This window comes from Mobula hypostoma, chromosome 10 (genome assembly GCF_963921235.1).
Source record: "Mobula hypostoma chromosome 10, sMobHyp1.1, whole genome shotgun sequence".
NCBI classification, from domain to species: Eukaryota; Metazoa; Chordata; class Chondrichthyes; order Myliobatiformes; family Myliobatidae; genus Mobula; species Mobula hypostoma.
Genome location: NC_086106.1, coordinates 112130646 through 112152408, shown reverse-complemented (window position 1 = coordinate 112152408; position 21763 = coordinate 112130646). Strand labels below are relative to the sequence as shown.

The following is a 21763-nucleotide window of genomic DNA, read 5'->3' as shown; positions in this document are numbered from 1 at the left end:
ATTGTACAAGGGACAAAGCAGATATCAATATAGGCTATTGTACACCTGAAATGCATTAGTTTTTTGCAGAGCCAAATAATCCCCATTAAAGGTGTTCAAAAGGATATTAATAACCAGGTCTGGTTGTATGGGTGAATATTATAAATGTAGAATAGGAGCACCAGGAAACAAAACTAAGCCAAGAACAGTTCACATCTTAAACATAGGAATTAAATGAAAAAAAAATACAAGATGTAAGCAATAACATGAACACAATTTTATTGCATGTAGCTCTATGGAAAGCATTTGCGATAAATATAAACACTATACAGAACTCTAAGCCAGTCTCCCATTCACAGACATGGTGGATTAACATTAAAATGCTAAACAATATTTACAGTGGAAGACACAGCAAGATAAAGTTAGATATTTTTAACCTTCTGTTGTGTGTGGTGCAGGAATAGCAATATATAGAGTATCAACCCTCTGCTTTTCTGTACAGCCAAAAGAAAAACTATGTCCATTTGTCAAATTAATTTACAAAAGGAATACAATTGCTCCATCTTTGTTTTTTACTATTATACAGCAGCATACTATTGTCTGGAAGATGCAACTTTTATTTTGCATGTATGAGATGAGGGAAGGTACCTGCGTAAGTGTAGTGTAAACCATCCAAACCAATTCTCCCTTCCTCTCTTTAGTTTATAATCAATATTCAAATTAAGGCATTCCTTTACCAAGTTATAGAACTAGCCATTATTATTTTTAAACATTGATTTAACTGTACTTAATGCATACCATTCTCAACTTTTTTACAATTTGTGCAAAGTCCAATTACATACAAAAAACATGGCAAGGGTCTTTTGATGGACAGAAATTATAGGTACTGACCAATATACTGAGAAAAATAGTTAACATATCCTGTTGACCCTGAATTTGTAACTTCATCATTCTGCTTTTTTCCCCTGAAGTGGAAGCAGGTACCTTCTCTCATTTGCTCTTATGTTGCTTTCTACCACTAACAATTTTTTTCAGTACCTACCAAGTGATATGTAAATCTTTATCCGGAATTAGCTTTCCAGCACAATACTGAATAATTTATTTAACTCTAAGCTATATAGACTGAGGAAAAACATTGCATACTGTATATGCCATACCTATTTGGCCATAAGTTGGCTTTTGAGGTTACTGTATAAAATCAGCACACAAGTTGCCAGTGCTCAGTTTCTTGCACCGATAACCTTCAGGACCTAAATATTTGATTTGTTAACTAAACTGCATGATGATCCTGGTATTCCTTTCTCAGCACATGTTGACTGTCTTAACTATTCAAAAAAATCTAAAAACCCTATTAGTACCAAAATGTACCAGCCCAATTAGATCTACTACATTTTTTCATTCAGTACCCTTTGGTACTAGAATATTATCTCTAGCTATACTAAATTCAGGAAACTACATAGGATAGTTAATCCCCTAAGAACTATAGTGGTCTTACAATAGATGTGCATTTGTGAATCCCAAAAAAACCCCAACCCTATCCCTCCCCCCAATTTTTTGTTGGTATAGATCTCTTAACAGAATGGTATTCCTAGCTCTATAATTACATATTCATGCAGTATCTGGTGTTTATAATTATCACTGAACCACGTAATTCTCATTGGGATGGGTCAGTAACTAAAATTTGTACCTTACTATTATATTCCACATAGTACCACCTGTGGTCCAACGTCAGCACATACCTTTACTACCAGTGGTGCAATCTGCAGTCATTAGAACAAGCTGTAGAATAGCATTACCTTAGTACAGGTCAAGTAGCAGTTATTGTACCAATAGCATAAAAATCTAAATTTAGCAGCAATCGAAAACCAGATAACACAACCAACTGTTGCAAAAGGCAACTTTTTTCGCACTTCATAATTATTGTAACCACCTATATCACCTTTTACTTATGCCATGCAGTTCATCACACAGCTCAATACAAACATCGTAAGCAGCCAGGAGTTTAAGTAAACAAATGTTAGGATATTACCGTTAATCATTGAAATTCCTCTTTCATTTGGATGCCATCAGAATGCTCAAGTAAATGTGGTTCACATTTGTATATATTTACCAATGCACATCACCTTTATTAGAACATTCCTTGCAACTCATTGAGGTTTACAGGAAAAGGCAGGTGCTAGAATGTGCAAATTGTTGTGTCTGGTTGACCTCAAGATGAATCCATTGAGGAAAGAAATTAGACACTGGTGGTAGCACAAAATGGGCAACATCCCATTATTCCTGTTATGCACAACACCCAATATTTAACTTCATCAACTGCAGCTGGAAACAAAATTCATGCTTTATGTCAACATCAGAGTCAAATTTCCAGCTCTTTTATTTCTTTGCTAGCTTTGTTTTAAACTGATATTTTTACTTATTTTTGCTCTTTTCCATTTCCTCTATTGTGAAATTAAAATAATGGTGTGGACAAGCTGAATGACACAACCATGGAGATTAATGTGTTGAGGTTTCTAATGGAGAAATCATTACAATCAATATGCTTTCAGACCATTTCACTATTGCTGCTCGTAAATGGTGTAATTGGTAATGATCAGTTGAGAAAAAGATCAATATTAGGAAATTAATGCTGAAAATACATCCCACCTTGGTTTAAGTCACTGCTGCCTGACCTGGCCCAGTCATTCCAGCATTTTTTTTACATTTTGGCTTAGATCACTTTGTCTTGCCAGTTTCAATTAAATGAAATTAAATTTTAGAAAAGCTGTTGGGGGAGAGTACGGGAGGGAGAGTGTAGCAAGAGGTGAAAATACACCAATGCATATAATAAAGACATCATTCATCCCAGAAGCTGCCTCACTCCAACTTTAAAACTTGCTTACTTTTAACTAAAGGTTATAATACCTACTGAAAAATAAAGTGCAGGTGATAATTGATCTACTTTTTTAACCACTCTTCCAAACAGAACATACTACATCTAATGCAAAAGGAGAGCTCATGAATGGGGTGGGGTGAGGGGGCACATGATTTATATTGCATTAATAAATCCATCTCAAATTTGACTCTCTGAGGCAGCCAATTTATTTTAGTTGTTATTTAGATGCAATTCTTAAGCAGGATAGATCTCATTCTGAACTATTTAATGCATTCTGAAGTACTGTCCAATATAGTGAATCTCAGATAATTAATCACTTGAGTTAATATATAGGAAGCTAAATCCCTTACTTTCCAATTCAGCACAAAACTGTAATAAGGGAAGAAATTAACTGGATGATTTCCTAACTTACGTTATGCCTATCATTCAAAACCTTACCCGAAAAATTTTAAAATAATAACTCCCTCATTTCCATATACTTTTCTTAGGACAAAGGGTCAAGCAAACTGGTATAAACATGTTCTGTGCACAACAGTGAGCACAAAAAGGAGACCAAACAATTCCACAGATTCCATTTCATAGTTCTAGTGGAAACCAGGCACCAGTGGTTTCCAGACACTCAAAACTTCCCAGTTCAACTAGATGGGCAAGTATACAATAGAAGAATAAAACAAAAAAACGAAGCATGACTGACTCTGTTGCCCTGTGCAAGATAGCCAACCACCCATTCTCCTGCCCATACACTGTGGTAAATTAAAAAATACCTAATGATAAAAAAATTCAATGCAATCACCTTCAACTGGACAAAGACAATGCTTTAGTGTTTATTCAGACTTATCCCATTAGTGAAACCATGGGTATGAAATTGTTCTTTGATCAAAGGTATCAAATAGGAGCTACTTGCTTTAATGCGAACTAAATAACATTTACAATGGGCAAAAAATATTTAGTGTCTATTTAGCACTAGCAACCAAAGACAAACTTGTACACCTTCATATTCTGACAGCTTAGATTAGTCGGATTTAATAAAGACCTTTTGTTTTGTTTTTCAGAAACAACAGAAAATTGATGATTTTTAAAGTACAATCTAAGAATTTATGAAAGACAGATAGGCCAGTTGAACTGAATACTAAATCCAGTAGTTTGGTGCAATTTGTAAAGTGAGAATATCACTGATTACTTAGACGCAGCCAGCATTCGTCACATCTTCTACTAGATTAACACTGTTGAAGGGTAGTACTACGGTCCACAAAACTGTTGGTACCATAAATAATAAACACCATCTTAATTGTTCAGCAAAATGTGCAATAGGGGAAAATCTGCAGTAAACTTTAGTGAACCACTCAATAAATTCCACAAACCTGATAATAAATGTTACAACAATCAGGGTTGCATCCAGTATCTTTGAATCCCCATTTTAAGGTGTGGCACATTTGTATTGTCCATAACTCTTATGACTAATGTTACAGGGTAGACTGAAGTTCCTTTTCAATTATACCCTTTATTGAAAGTACTGCTTGTGAGATTTCTTAAACAGTACTTCTGACTGCAATAAAGTTTGGAACCAAAATTAACCCTTCTAACCCAGAATAAATATAGTCCATCACATACCAGTAATTAAAGCTACATTCTTTAACACAAAATACAAACATTTTAAAAATCATTTAAGCCTTTTCACGTTTTTCTGTTCAATATAAAATGGGGGGGAAACCTCAGCTTAAGCTGTCCAAAACTGTACCCACAGGAAAACAAATGCTCCTTGCTATGGTTTGGACAAAAAAAATTTGTTGGGAGGCAGAGACAAAAATCACACTCACTAGCCAAATTAAACACAAACCGTACAGCAAGTAGATTAGATCAAGGGACAGAAAAGAAAAATCACTTTTGATGACTATATTTGGCATCATTCCCTCCGCAGCTGTGTAGAAGAGGATGTGAAGATATGTGTTATTACAAAGGCAGTGTCACAAAAATTTTAACAAACCCAGAGAACAGCAAGGAGGAAAACTGTAAATGTCAATGTCTACTTTTTAAAATCATGCACCTTGATAAGCCTTTAGGGAGAATGCAATCTGCACATTCCTGAATGGATAATTCTGTCAGAGATACTGACAGTGGATTTTCATTTGCATTGACATAATGCATATGCAGATCAAAAGCCATCAACAACACTATAGATTTAAAAAGTGAAATAAAGCAGCTTTTAAACAGGAAAAGTGTCTTAGCAAAGTTTAGGCATAACTGACATTGTGAACATATCAAATACCTGATAAAATAAACTTTTCAATGGGTTTACAAATATTTTCTTTGTTTGACCTGACACAGTAGATAGCTTGCCCACAAAAGTCTGAACTTTGTGTCAACCTATGCTACATTCACGAGGTTTAATAATTTGGCCTACTTGGCTCAAGGCCACAGAAGATTTCCAACATGACTGCCTTTAAACAGCACAAGTTAAAAAAGAAGAAAGCAATGAACTATATACAGCTGGTCTGAGAAGCTGAGGGATCTGCTGAACTACACTTTCTTGATTTTCCAAAGGTGTGAAACTTAAACAAGTGATCTAAAAAACTTGTTAGTCCTTTGTAAGAATTATTTTTCCCAAAATTGCTACCCTTTCAAAATAACATATCTGGGTGCATAGTAAAACAGAACAATCTTAAATATCCCCACAGAACATGCATTATGTTCTACAAATGATTGTAATGTTTCTTACAAATCATTTTTGTTTTCTTTTTAAACTCCACACGGCACTAGTCAAAGAAAGCCCATTAGTGCCTGAACCGGGGAACACCAATAAAAAGATTTTTTAACATATTTGTGAAATGTTTTGCAAAAATGGTGAACATTTAACTACTTCATTAACATTCAAATGGATTTAAAAAGTTTCAGTAAATAGGTTCACATTAGCTATGGCTCTTTTTTTTTTCTTTTTTGCTGAGCTGAAACTTGTAGGAAGAGTGTCTTTTTGTTGAAGGAAGTACCAAAAAGGCAGCAATTTGTTGTCCTTGTCCTGTTGAGATTCATGTGTTGACATTTCCCAACCTTGTTCATGGGAAAATAGCAGGTATGTGTGTATTCTTGCAAAGTTTGACTGCTTCAGACAGTACCAGTTCCATCTAGCAGGTTGTACAATTGCATGGTAAGTACCATGGGAAAAGGTACATTCAATCCTTTCCTCTGTTGACATGGATTTTAATCATGTTGGTGTACTTAATCTGTAGGAGACAAAAAATAAATTGGTCAAAATCTGAATGTTACAAATACAAAACGCAGCGAACCATTAAAGTGTGCCGTTCAAGATTTCACTCATTGTAAACATCAAGTTCATATCTAGTACAACATTCAATAAGACTATATGAAACTCCACTCTGCTGAAATTACTACTGCGACTGAAAGCTGACCTAGTGGCTTGGTACAAAGAGCTAAACTATAAGGGAAGGATAAATAATGCAGTTGGTTCCCAAACCAGATTTTGCAAAACAAGCTTCTGTACATTTTGCTGCAAAAGTACTATTTCTTTTTCTAGGAACAATTCCTATCAGTACTCAATTTCCTGTGTGATAATGTCATCATGGAGAGCGCAATAGTGACTCTAACCTCATTTGCACATGCTTCAATGACTGCATGCGTTTTTTTTTTAGGGACTTCGGTATAATCTGGCATTCTAAAACAGTCTGTAATAAATGAAGTTTTAGGAACTCTCTTCCAGAAATTTGGTGCTTCAATTATTTTCAGTTGACAGTGACATGTGTTCTGAGTCTATAAATATCAGAAATATCCTACTACTTTAAGCATTCATATACAAGTCTGGATGATACTATCAGAATCAGAGTAGTAAAAAGGTGAATAGTAATTTTTTCCTCCATGTGCCATGGACTATTAAAGCCATTCACAGTATTACAGAGTATAAATACTGCAAAGGGTTAGAACCCAAAATCTGTTTTCTTAATCCCACATGGGAATATGACAATAGTTATTTTTGAAAACTGGGGCGACAAGCACTCTGTATTTTGTGAATAGCTTACAGAAAGAATTACTGAAAACATCCATTTTACCAACTAATTAGTAACCACAGCATCTACAACTGCCCAATTTCCCATTCTTGCATCATTCACTTTACAGTCCCCAAGATTTAAATGTAGTTCTTGGTGAAGCCGGACAAATATTCGGTCAATTTCAGCATGAATGCACAATATTCCTTGACCCTTCTTTGACCTCCCTGAACTCCATGTAGCAGTCTTCACATCTTCCTGCAAACACTATCTTTCTAATTAAATCCACTTATCTACCTTCCATAACACTAGCTTCCTATTCAGTCCTGAGCTACACTGTCAATCCAGATCCCCTTTTCTCCAATGAAGACAGCATATTTTCAAATAAAACTGCAGATGCTTGAAATCCAAAATAAAAACAGAAAATGTTGTAAATACTCCGGTAGCTTCTGTACAAAGGTAAACAAAAATAACATTTCCTCAGAATTGGGAAAGAGATTAGAAGAGAAGACTTTAAATTACACTGAAGGTGACGAGGAAAAGGAAAGGAAAAAGGGGAATATTTGGAATGGAGCAAGACTGGGTCAAATGAATTAACGAGGCAGTAGGATGGTGATTATACTTCGTTCTGTGTTTTGGGATGTACTTATCATCATCATGTGCATGTCATATGGTGTGGGTGAAAATGGTCTTGACCTTGATTGTTCTTGACAAATATTTTTCTGCAGAAGTGGTTTGCCATTGCCTTATTCTGGGCAGTGTCTTTACAAGACAGGTGACCCCAACCATTATCAATACACTTCAGAGATTGTCTGTCTGGCGTCAGTGGTTGCATAGCCAGGTCTTGCGATATGCACCAGCTGCTCATACGACCATCCCCCACTTGCTCCCATGGCTACCTGTGACCCTAATCGGCTGGCTAAGCAGGTGCTACAGCTTCCCCAGTGGTGAGCTGCAGACTAGTGGAGGGAAGGAGCACTTTATATCTCCTTTGGTAGAGATGTATCTCCACCCTGCCACTCAATGGGATGTACTAATGCAGACAATAGAACTGAGCCAATGTCACAGATGGAGGATACTGGGCAGGAATGGTCAGTGATCATAGCGTAGCTACTTGGAAAATGTAGTGCTGTTCCTGTTTCTCAAACACGAGGAAATCTGCAGATGCTGGAATTTCAAGCAACACACATAAAAACTGCTGGTGAACGCAGCAGGCCAGGCAGCATCTATAGGAAGAGGTACAGTCGACGTTTTGGGCCGAGACCCTTCGCCAGGACTAAATGAAAGAAGTGTTTCAGTTTCAGTTAGTCCTGACGAAGGGTCTCGGCCTGAAACGTCAACTGTACCTCTTCCTATAGATGCTGCCTGGCCTGCTGCGTTCACCAGCAATTTTTATGTGTGCTGTTCCTGTTTCTGTTCCTTTTTCATTTAATACACTTCAGTACAAGCAGGACAAAGCAATTCACATCCTAACCTTACCAAATACTGCTCTCCCTGCCAGCCAACACGCATCCTATTCAACACCAAAGCTGCTCATCCTTATTCATGCTAACTCTGATGTGCTCCATATTCACTCAAGTTTCTGACAGCCAATCCATCCATGACTACAGCCTCAAGTGTCAACATTCTCTTAGAACTTCAGTCATTTGATCTCTTGTCCAGTTCTCATTCAGTTTTGTCTTTGGATATTGAGCTCTGAGAATTAGTTCCCTAATATCATCTCTTCCATTTCAAATCCTCCTTTTTCATGATTCTTTGACTAAGCTTTCATCATCATTCCTAACAACCTTCTTAGTACTCCCCAGGAAGAACAATGACTAAAAGAATGAATGATAAATGCTATTAAGAAAACCATTTTAGTGAAACTATTGAGAGAACTAACTGGTTAAGAGGCTGGATGTCACCAGAAACCAATCCTTTATCTTTGAATGATGTTGCTGGAGAAAACCTGAATAGATGTTGAGAAGCCGAAGACAGACGAGAGGGGGCTGTAGCTGCAAAGCCTCCAAATAGCCAATTCAGGAAATATTTTGGTGACTTTCTTAGAAATTATAGCTTAAGGAGATTTATCATGTCACAACCATTTTGAACATTATTTTTATTTTACTATTAAGGGAATAATATGTGTAAGGAAGTAGTTAAAACAAAACCCTAGTCAGAAGTTACTTTGACAACATCTAACATCCATTCTTACTACATTAGCAATTTATACTTGGTATTATCTTGCCTTGTTATATACATCATCCAACACGCTTTATTTAATATTAATGGAATGCCTCCTGATTACATTATCTACACCACCTACTCAAAATGTGGCAAATCTAGAGTTTGGATCCAAAACATTCTGCAAGTTAAAAAAAAATTGTCAGATTAAATAATCTGAATGACATTCAATATTTCTTCCTCCAGGCTAACATAATATTATGTTCAAGCACTCCAATTCTATTCTCCAATTAGATTAGTATTCATTTCCAAGATTTATTTAAAATCTTGCAGCTCTGAGTCCTTTTAATTATAGTTCATTCACAGGATATGGGTTGTTAGCAAAGTCAACATTTACTGTCCATCCAAAGTTATGATTTTAGAATTGCTCTTAATTTCTGCGTTAGAAATCAAATCCACATCATTTTATGCAATTTTCCACAGTTTAATTATTTTTCTGTCACAACCTCATACGTTAGTTAGGTTTCATCTTCTAACGCAGGCATGCTACTTCCGTAGGGATCGCTCCCTACGCGACTCCCTTGTCCATTCGTCCCCCCATCCCTCCCCACTGATCTCCCTGCTGGCATTTATCCTTGTAAGCGGAACAAGTGCTACACATGCCCTTACACTTCCTCCCTTACCACCATTCAGGGCCCCAGACAGTCCTTCCAGGTGAGGCGACACTTCACCTGTGAGTCGGCTAGGGTGATATACTGCGTCCGGTGCTCCCAATGTGGCCTCCTATATATTGGTGAGACCCGACGCAGACTGGGAGACCGCTTTGCTAAACACCTACGCTCTGTCCGCCAGAGAAAGCAGGATCTCCCAGTGGCCACACATTTTAATTCCACATCCCATTCCCATTCTGACATGTCTATCCACGGCCTCCTCTACTGTAAAGATGAAGCCACAATCAGGTTGGAGGAACAACACCTTATATTCCGTCTGGGTAGCCTCCAACCTGATGGCATGAACATCGACTTCTCTAACTTCCGCTAATGCCCCACCTCCCCCTGTATCCCATCCGCTATTTATATTTATACACACATTCTTTCTCTCACTCTCCTTTTTCTCCCTCTGTCCCTCTGACTATATCCCTTGCCCATCCTCTGGGTACCCCCCCCCCTTGTCTTTCTCCCCGGACCTCCTGTCCCATGATCCTCTCATATCCCCTTTGCCAATCACCTGTCCAGCTCTTGGCTCCATCCCTCCCCCTCCCATCTTCTCCTATCATTTTGGATCTCCCCCTCCCCCTCCCACTTTCAAATCTCTTACTAGCCCTTCTTTCAGTTAGTCCCGATGAAGGGTCTCAGCCTGAAACGTCGACTGTACCCCTTCATAGAGATGCTGCCTGGCCTGCTGCATTCACCAGCAACTTTGATGTGTGATGCTACTTACTTGATGTGATTCGGATGGCAGTTCCTAACCAGAATTTCATTATTTTAGTACATTATCAGAGGTTCTAAACATGCCGTTTCATCAGCTTTTTCCCAACTTTTCTCTGCTGATAAACTCCTTGGGAATTCCAGCCTATACATCCCCCTCAGGGAAGTGGTATTTCCACTCACTTGAACTGCAAGATCCCAAATCTCAGTAATTTTTTATGATTTCAGTTTATTTAGAAATGCTTTATATTGTTTTTACATTTGGGTATTTTTATATATTTTTTTTAATATACTTGATAGTTTATATATGCTCAAGAGATATTCTGAAGCATTCAATTTTTCGGTACCTCAGACTGCCATCCAATCCATGAAGTGCAACTTATCTAGCTGTCGAAGTTTCACGCAGAATGTGAGCATTTTGATCTACACTTGAAAGCTCTACTGTCATCTAGTCCTTGCTATACAGATAGAATTGACATGTGCATCCAGTTTTATTTACAAGATGGGGGCAAGAGCAGATAGCCACAAAATCTGACTTCAGTGGCACAGGTTTAGCAAAAAATTCTGAGCAGAATTATCAGTGACTATGTGTTTGCATTTAATACAGAACCCTGATCTAAGTTATGTTGGGGATGGCTTCTTAGTACCAGACATAAACAGATTGTTTTTTCAAAACACAAACAACTAACATTTATTTGGTTAGGACTAATATGTGTCACAATCAGTGCATTAGTAAAATAGAGAAATACCAGTTTAGATACTTTAATGCAGTATTAAGAATTTATTGTAATCTCAAATTCCACTGCATCAGTAGGTTTACCACACCCATCAACTCTGTTGGTTTAACATTTGGAGTGGGTTTTATGCATCACTTTAAAAATATGCTATAGAATTTCTCTGAATCTTATGTTTATACAAATAACATCACCTATACTTTACATTAAATATAATTTGGTTTATGATTAGAGAGCAAACAAAATTGCTTAAACATAGTAAATTCACATTCTGGCATGTTGTTACTGAAATGACTAATTTACACTTTATGAACAGTAAAACAGAGCATCTACAGCTAGACAGGAAAATTGACTAAATATTACCACATGGTAATGCTCGCATCCAGGAATCTACTTAGCAAATTCAAATAACAAATGTCTCTTTAAAAAAATATATCGTTCTGCAATTTTTAAATTTCACTATGCAGAGATTCACGTTTGCTGAACAAATTTCAGTTACTGCACTAACTCAAATTTGGGAAATACTTGTTTATTGCCCCAAGCTGTTTTTGGAATACATCGTATTTTTTTATATATATTAACATTGTGTTAGTTATTTTGCCACCAAATTTAAAAATATTATTGTAAAACCACAAACAATGTTTACCAACAGATACTGGTGATAACTAAAATTGCACCCAGGTTGAGTACAAGGAAATAGCACTTCTTTTGTGCAGCCACAATTACCCACAGTACCAGTACTGTACTCCTGTTGAAATGCAAGATCAAGAAAGTAGTTCAATGTAGCAATGTTGAAACTGTTGCAATGTAGGAAACAGCTTCCAAGCATGAAGGTGGCAAGAATAGAGAACTACCTGATCAGGCTGTACTTTATTTACAGAGACAGAGCAATAAACATTGGTCAGGATACTGAAGGGCATCAGACCTTTTGAAAAACATGAAAAGAAACCTTCACAAAAACAACTAGATTTGTACAATTCCCTTTAGCAAATCATCTATGGCTCTCATGGGAATACCAACCAATATATTAAAATAGATTTGAATATATTTGAAGGCACGCCATCAGCTACACTTTATGAGGAGAATAAGGAGATTTGGCTTATCACCACGTGCAAATTTCTATAGGTATATGGTAGATAGCATTCTGACTAGCCTAGCTATGCCTGCCTTTTTGTTGGGTTTGTGGAACAATCTATGTTCCGTGCCTATTCTGGTATCTGTCCCCCACTTTTCCTTCGCTACATCAACGACTGCATTGGCGCTGCTTCCTGCACGCATGCAGAACTCATTGACTTTATTAACTTTGCCTCCAACTTTCACCCTGCCCTCAAGTTTACCTGGTCCATTTCAGAAACCTCCCTCCCCTTTCTAGGTCTTTCTGTCTCTGTCTCTGGAGACAGCTTATCCACTGATGTCTACTATAAGCCTACTGACTCTCACAGCTATCTGAACTATTCCTCTTCTCACCCCGTCTCTTGCAAAAACGCCATCCCCTTCTCGCAATTCCTCCGTCTCCGCCGCATCTGCTCTCAGGATGAGGCTTTTCATTCTAGGACGAGGGAGATGTCTTCCTTTTTTAAAGAAAGGAGCTTCCCTTCCTCCACTATCAACTCTGCTCTTAAATGCATCTCCCCCATTTCACGTACATCTGCTCTCACTCCATCCTCCCGCCACCCCACTAGGAATAGGGTTCCCCTGGTCCTCACCTACCACCCCACCAGCATCCGGGTCCAACATATTATTCTCCGTAACTTCCGCCACCTCTAACGGGATCCCACCACTAAGCACATCTTTGCCTGCCCCCCTCTCTCTGCATTCCGCAGGGATCGCTCCCTACGCAACTCCCTTGTCCATTCGTCCCCCCCATCCCTCCCCACTGATCTCCCTCCTGGCACTTACCCGTGTAAGCGGAACAAGTGCTACACATGCCCTTACACTTCCTCCCTTACCACCATTCAGGGCCCCAAACAGTCCTTCCAGGTGAGGCAACAGTTCACCTGTGAGTCGGCTGGGGTGATATACTGCGTCCGGTGCTCCCAATGTGGCCTTTTATATATTGGCGAGACCCGACGCAGACTGGGAGACCGCTTTGCTGAACATCTATGCTCTGTCCGCCAGAGAAAGCAGGATCTCCCAGTGGCCACACATTTTAATTCCACATCCCATTCCCATTCTGACATGTCTATCCACGGCCTCCTCTACTGTAAAGATGAAGCCACACTCAGGTTGGAGGAACAACACCTTATATTCCGTCTGGGTAGCCTCCAACCTGATGGCATGAACATCGACTTCTCTAACTTCTGCTAATGCCCCACCTCCCCCTCGTACCCCATCTGTTACTTATTTTTATACACACATTCTTACTCTCACTCTCCTTTTTCTCCCTCTGTCCCTCTGAATATACCCCTTGCCCATCCTCTGGGTCCCCCCCCCCCCTTGTCTTTCTTCCCGGACCTCCTGTCCCATGATCCTCTCGTATCCCTTTTGCCAATCACCTGTCCAGCTCTTGGCTCCATCCTTCCCCCTCCTGTCTTCTCCTATCATTTTGGATCTCCCCCTCCCCCTCCAACATTCAAATCCCTTACTCACTCTTCCTTCAGTTAGTCCTGACGAAGGGCCTCGGCCTGAAATGCCGACTGCACCTCTTCCTAGAGATGCTGCCTGGCCTGCTGCGTTCACCAGCAACTTTTATGTGTGTAGCTGCAAAACAGCCTGATATGGAGGATGTCGAGGGCTGTAGACTCAACCAGCTCAATCTGGGGCACAACCCTCCCAACCACTGAGGACACTTTTAAGAAGCGATGCCTCATGAAGGGAGCATCCATCATTAAGGACCCTGAAGATTTAGAGCATTCCCTTCATTTATTACTACTATCAAGGAGGAGATACAGAATCCTGAAGAGTGATACTCAGCAATTCAGAAACAGCTTCTGCACATCCATAATAAAATTTCTGAACAATCCATGAACCCATCAACACCAGCTCATTATATGCACCATTTATTTTGAAATTCATTGTAATTTAGTCCTTATATTGTACTGCTGCAAATCACCAAAATTCTCGTCACATAAGGCAATAATAATAAATCAGATTCTGAAACACATCTGGTCCAGCCACACATAAAGTAGTTACAAGAGTGTGATAGAGCTGGGTAACATGTGACAAAGTGACTTTACTGCCTGAATTCCAAAATGCCTGCAAGGCACAAACAGGTGCATGATAGAATAACTTCCATTCACCTGGATGAGTAGAGTTCCAACAATTCTAAACAGACTTCTTACTATCCAACAGTTCTAAAGAGGCTTCTTAATAGAGCCTTGACCCGTGGCCAATCTGGACCTCGGAAGTTTTGAGAAGATGGGACTTCAATCAGGTCCACCGCCTGATGATAAAAGGCAGGAGTGGTTCGCGGCAGCGTAATGGAGCTTTGAACTGGGGCCAATTGGTGTAATTAATAAGAGCAAATTAAAGGAAGGCAATGGCAAGTGCAGTGGCCATCGTCTGAGTGGTAGTCTAAAGGCTTTAGCTCTTCGAGACTCAGCAAAGAGAGGCTTGATTCAGAGAAAGCAAAGGAAAAAAAAGTACAAGATTTTCCCTTCTCTTCTTTATACCTGGTCAGCTAGGTAGAGATGACAGGCAGGATAGTGCAATGCTCCTCTTGTACGATATGGGAAGGCAGGGAGACATGCAGTGTCCGTGACCACTACAACTGTGAGGTGCAACCAGCTGCAGCTTCTAACAAATCGTGTTAAGGAGTCGGAGCTGAAACTGAATGAACACTGGATCATTCAGGAGGCTGAAGAGGTGATAGATAGGACACAGAAAACTGGGTGTTAGTCAGGAATGGGAAAGGGGTTAAGGAGCTAGTGCAGAGTACCCCTGTAGCCATCCCCCTCAACAACAGATATATTACTTTGGCTGATTGACCTAACAAAGGAAAGTCACAGTGGTCAGGTCTCTGGCACTGAGTCTGCCTCTGTAACTCAGAAGGGAAGGGGGAAGAAGAGGCACGCTGTGGTGATAGTGATTCGTTAGTTAGGGGAATTGACAGGAGGTTCTGTGGGTGAGAATGAGATTCCTGATGGTATGTTACCTCCCGATGGTCAGTGTCCGGAATATCTCAGATCGAGTCATCAGCATACGTGGGAGGGTGAACAACCAGAAGTCGTGGTCCATGTAGGTATCAATGACATAGGTAGGACGAGTGACAAAGATCTGCATAGGGAGTTCAGGGAGTTAGATGCTAAGTTAAGAGGCAGAATCTCCTGGGTTGTGATCTTAGGATTTCAAGCCCTTGCCATGTGCTAGTGAGGCTAGAACTAGGAAGATTATACAGTTTAATATGTGGCTAAGCAGTTGGAGTAGGAGGGAGGGCATTAGATTTTTGGATCATTGAGCTCTCTTGCAGGGAAGATGGCACCTGTACAGAAGGAACAGTTTGCAACTGAACTGGACGGGAACTAATATCCTAGAGGGAAGGCTTGTTAATGCTGCATGGTGGTGTTTAAACTAAAGTTGCAGGGGGATGGGAACCAGCGTTAGAACAGTTAGTGGAGAGGTTGCAGAGGCAGATGTTGGCGAGACCTTAAAAGAATCAAAAGGTTGAGCAAGGTGTGACAAAATCGAAAAGGGTGAATACAGGATGGAAGATGATGTATCTGATTGAGTGCTGTATACGGAATAAGGTAGGTGAACTTGTAGCACAGTTGCAGGTTGGCAGGTATGATGTTGTAGGCATCATGGAACCACGGCTGAAAGATTATAGCAGGAGCTTAATGTCCAAGGATACACACTGAATCAAAAGGATAGGCAAGATGGTAGAGGGGGTGGCATTGCTTCGTTGGTTAAAAAAAAAATGAAATCAAATCATTAGAAAGAGGTGACATAGGGTTGGAAGGTGTTGAAATATTGGGATAGAGCTGAGGACTTGCAAAGGTAAAAAGACCCTAATAGGAGTGTATACGGACCCCCCAAACAGTTGGAGACAGAAAATGCATGCCAAAAGAGCAATATCACAGTAGTCACGGGGGACGACATTATGCATGTAAATTGGGAAAATCAGGTTGCTGCTGGATTACAGGAGGGGTTATTTCTAGAGTCCCTGTGAGATGGCTTTTTAGAGCACCTCATGGTTGAGTCCACTAGAGGATCAACTATTCTGGATTGGGTGTTGGGCAATGAACTAGAATTGATTAGAGAGCTTAAGGTAAAAGAACCCTTAGGGTAAGTGATCGTAATGTGATCAAATTCACTCCGAAATTTCAGAAGGAGAGGCTAAAGTCAGATGTATCAGTACTACAGTGGAATAAAGGGAATTACAGATTATAGATTATGAGGACACTCAGTCCTCATTTATTGTCATTTAGAAATGCATGTATTAAAAAATGATACAACGTTCTCCAGAATGATATCACAAGAAAACACAGGACAAACACAGACTACAACTGACAAAACCACATAATTATAACATATAGTTACAACAGTGCAAAGCAATACCATAATTTGATAAAGAGCAGACCATGGCATGGTAAAATAAAAGTCTCAAAGTCCCGATAGACTCATCATCTATAGAAACATGAGAGAGGAGTGGGCCAGAATTGATTGGAAAAGAACACTGCTGGGGATGATGGTACAGCAGTAATGCCTGGAATTTCTGGAAACAATTCAGAAAACACAGGATTATTACATCCCAAAGAGGAAGAAGTATTCTAAAGGAAAGATGACACAACCATGGCTAACAAGAGAAGTCAAAGAAAGGGTATAAAATAGAGCAAAGATTAGTGGGAAGTTAGAGGATTGGAAAGCTTTTAAAAACAAACAGAAGTAAACTAAAAAAATCATTAAGGTAAAGATGGAATACGAAAGTAAGCTAGTCAATAATATTAAAGAGGATACCAAAAGTTTTTTTTCAGGTACCTAAAGTGCAAACTGGATGATGGAATTGATGGCTTTGTTGATGATATAAAGATAGGTGAAGGGGCAGGTAAGTTTCAAGAAGTAGAAAGGCTACAGAAGGACTTAGAGAGATTAGGAGAATGGGCAAAGAAATAGCAGATGGAAAACAGTGTCAGGAAGTCTATGGTCATGTACTTTGGTAGAAGAAATGAGAGTAGACTATTTTCTAAATGGAGAGAAAATACAAAAAACTGAGGTGCAAAGGGACTTGGGAGTCCTTGTGCAGGATTCCCTAAAGATTAATTTGCAGGTTGAGTTTGTGGTGAGGAAGGCAAATGCAATGTTAGCATTCATTTCAAGACGACTAGAATATAAAAGCAAGTACGTAAAGTTAAATCTTTATTGATCACTGGTGAGGCTTCACTAGGAGTGTTGTGAGCAAATTTGGGTCCCTTAGAAAGGATGTGCTGAAACTGGGGAAGGTTCAAAGGAGGTTCATGAAAATGATTCCAGGATTGAATGGCTTATCATTATCATGAAGAGTGTCGAAGGGCTCTGGGTCTGTATTCACTAAAATTCAGAAGAATGAGGGGTGACCTCACTGAAACCTATCGAATGGTGAAAGACCTTGATAAACTGGATGTGGAGAGAATGTTTCCTATAGTGGGAGAGTCTTAAGACCAGAGGACACATCCTTAGAATAGAAGGGCATCCTTTTAGAACTAAGATGAGGAGGAATTTCTTTAGCCAGAGAATGGTGAATCAGTGCAATTATTTGCCACAGGCAGCTGTGGAAGCAAGCTCTTTATGTATATTTAAGGCAGAGGTTGATAATTACTGATTGGTCAGGACATAAAGGGATATAGGGAGAAGGCAGGAGCTTGAGACTGAGAGGGAAATTGGATCAGCTACAGACATCCCACTCTGGGGAGGTAGCACCATCAATTTGCGGGAGACTTCCGGGAGAGGTGGGATGTCTGCAATAGAGTAGCTCCTCAGCAGCCAGCCAGCTAGTTTAAATAACATTAGCTATGCTAATGAACGAATGACACCTGTTAAACTCACCTCAACACATCTTTTACATTTTAACCCACCATGGGCAATAGAAAAGTCACGTTGCAAACAGTGCAGCGAGCAACACTGTCATTATTTTTGACCCCTATTAGGCAGGGGTACACTTTAGTGTACTCTGGAGTGACGTAAAATTTATATTTTCTTTTTTTGGAACACTCTCCCATGGCGCGCTCTCGCTCTCTCATGGTCGCTCTCGTGCTTTCTCTCTCGCTCTCTCTCTCTCGTGGTCACTCTCGCGCTCTCTCTCGCTTGCTTGCTCTCACTCTCTCATGGTCGCTCTCGCGCTTTTTCTTTTGCTTTCTCTCTCGCGCTCTCACTCACTTGCTCTCAAAAAAAATTGATTTCTGTGACATTGTATATAATTTGTGGGCATCAGGGAGCCACTATTACTATGTGGGAGACCCCCGGAACTTCCAGGAGAGGTGGGATGTCTGCAGCTATGATGAAATGGCAGAGCAGACATTATGGGCCAAATGGCCTAATTCTGCTCATATATCTTATGGTCTTATCTGTGACACAGCCTGCTTGAATGACAACCAAACCACCACCTAAACATTCAATCTGTCCACCACCATTAGTGGCTGCAGAGTATATCATCTGTCGAATGCAGTGCAGTTACTCGCATTGCCTAAACCAAAGTTTCTAATCACTAAGAATAAGATAGTAGGCACGTAGGAACACCGCCACTTGTAGGCTCCCTCCAGATTGCACATCATCATGTCAGAAACATTATAATATTACTAAAGGGAACAATAGCCTGAGGAGTAAGAATATTTTAGAATTCACGAGAGAACCAAAGTATTGTTAAGGAAAGAATAGTAAAATGAGTGTAGGCTAGCAAGAAATAAACAGATTGTAAAGGGCTTCCATGGAGACGTTAAAAGGAAAAGATTAGGTATTTTTTTTTCTTTCAGTCAAAGTTTGGGTCCCTTACAGACCAATACTGGACAACTTATATTGGGAAATGGTGCAGGAATTAAACAAATGTGTGTGTGTCAGCTGGAGACATAAGCCATAACCTGGAGGAAAAAGCGAACTGCTGTAGAAACTCAGTGGATCAAAATGTATTTGTGGATGCAGGGGGATGCTGAACATTTTGGGTGAAGACCTTGCATCAGGATGGCTGTGATAGCCTTCTGGAAATAATGAGGATCTCAAAGAAATTATTATAAATTTAGTATTAAAGTAAATAATGGAACTGAAAGGTGATATTACCTTTAACTTTTTTAGATTGCAGTGGCTGTACCACTATACCTGTTGAATTTTTTTTTGGCTTTAATAGTTCACAAATAATATATTAAATCTTTGTTTGCCACCACCTATTACCCATCATATCTCCATCTACCATAAGCAACTCATACCTCATGCATTTATGGTTTGCTTTATTCAGATATTAAACCCTAGTTACAGATTGAACTAAATCATTTTCGAATTTTTCATCAAGCTATCATAATTAGATCACTGTTTTGTACAGCTTCCCTAACTCTCTGATAATGCACAATACTGAGACTCTGTCCCCTCTTGTTTAAAAAAATACTGCTGTATTTTGAAGTGCATTCACTACTTGAGCCTTGGTATACTTTGCTGCTCACTTCTGGGGATGCAGAGTCACTGTGCCTTCCACATTGGGCCCAGACATGTGTTGGCAGGTGGCTGATGTGGAACAAATGTGGCTTGATTGGGTTTAGTATACCAAATTGATTTCATTCCTCAGTCACCCATGAGAACTTGATCTTAGGATACAATTTAAAATTTCTAAAACAGTTTTTTTCTCTTATATTTGTCCTTTTCATATGAATGTGTTCTATAATAGGATGAATTAAAAAAAAAACAAAATGCAAATCAAATCAAGAAATGAAAAACATTAAATAAGAAAACTTTGCTATCAGAGCTGTTGAGACAACTACATAGGCTACTAGACAACGGGGTGACCCGTTGGGGCACCCTTTGAAAGAAGGGTAGTGCAGTCTGATGTGACCAGAATGAATATTAAATTTTCCTGAATGCTATTGGTATCACTTTGCTTTGGAAACTGAAGTAGAAAACCTCAGTTTATTAAACAAGAACGATGCGTAGCAAAGCAAATATAGCTCCTCCTTGTTTAACGAAGGACACTTTTGATGGCATCATTTCTGGTTTATCTGCCACCTTTGTGCATCTCATTGTCATTCTGGAGACGTGCAGTCCTTTCATCCCCCATCTCTTCATCTCTTCTGCTGTTTATTCTTTGTCTCTGACCCTGGAGACGTGCATGCCTCTCCTCCTCTGTCTCTTCTTTTCTCATCTTTTTTTTGTCCTGACTCTTTGATCCTGGAGTCCCTGCCCTCATCTGATTCTTGTTCTCTCCCTCTCCTTGCCGCTTCCCAACGACATTTGGTGTCGTCTCTTAACCGTAATGTCTCCCTTCCCTTTCCACGCAGCATAATTAGGCAGACTTTTTTTTACCCTGATGCTGGGTAGAAGATACGAAGCACTAACACCAAAGAATGCTGATTATTCTTGATGATGTGGTTGGCGCTCTCCTAAATGGATGTGATATAGCCACCAATGTCCTTTGACTGCAGCAAAGGGTTTTATGGGTGTCTCGAAGTACGTCATTACAATAAGATGTAATTATCTCTTATTGATGGGTGGCAGTTAGACCTGTCCCAATCCTGCACATGCTAATGGTAATTAGCAGAATGAACACCTCCAAATAGAGCTGCCCTGCCCTTTTGCTCCGGTAGGTGTCGCCGCTGAGGCTGGCTGTGCGCATGCTTCGGGCTGTCCGATTTCCATAATGGCCAATCGGCTCTTGGGTGAAAGCCAGCCTGTTGATTTTTTGGCGAATGAGCAACTTTATACGAATATATAACCCTGAACTTTGCCTGCATTCTGTAAGTTAGTGCATTTTAATTTGATTTAGCCAAAAAAGTGCCGCTGTAATCCGCCGTTTGCGCTAATTGGAGGTCACAAACAGACAGACAGAGCATGAGAGTTTTAGTATTATATAGATTACTACAGACAATGAATAGATATCAGGTACAAGCACCTTCTGGGGCTACTCAACTTACATATTCTCTGCTCTCTAGATATTGGATTGTGGTCAGAACTTACTTTCAATCTGTGTTGTGAGAAACCCCAACATTTAAACCTGCTCTACAAGTTGAAATAGGTATTTAAAATGGCCGGATGTAGTATGCACAACTATGCCATTTCAATGCAAAGCTTCTTGGTGCAGTAGCTCACTACAGACATTTGAAAACCCACACGCATGCAGCTTCTCTTCCATTCAGAAAAGGTGCCAAGATTGTTGCATTTCAAAATTAATATTTTTTCTAGTTCTGAAATGTTAAAATTATTAACTTAAAGGCATTATGTCACAATGAAGTTGCATAATTTGTAGAGTTTATGTTTACATAACCTATTCCTGAATAAAACAAATATAAACCACAGTGAAAAATTTCCTTTGCTGAATACTTGAGATACACTCAGACCCCACTTAACGCTGAGGATGCGTTCCTTGGAGGTGGAGCGCTATGTAAATCAATGCTACGCAGGATGATTATAACATTACATAAATGGACACATGCCTGTTTAAAAAAAAATCAAACCTAAGATATTTGATATATAATTTTATGT

General features: G+C 39.5%; 1 protein-coding gene across 1 annotated transcript in view; it reads right to left on the bottom strand.

The window, feature by feature from the left end:
• Positions 1-250: 250 nt before the first annotated feature.
• LOC134353124 (insulin receptor substrate 2-B-like) overlaps positions 251-21763 on the bottom strand; it is a 52795-nt gene continuing 31282 nt past the window's right edge. The window contains exon 2 of the mRNA XM_063061056.1: positions 251-6072. Coding sequence (XP_062917126.1) covers positions 6068-6072 — 5 coding nt within the window. The 3' untranslated portion in view covers positions 251-6067. The remainder of the gene's footprint in view (positions 6073-21763) is intronic.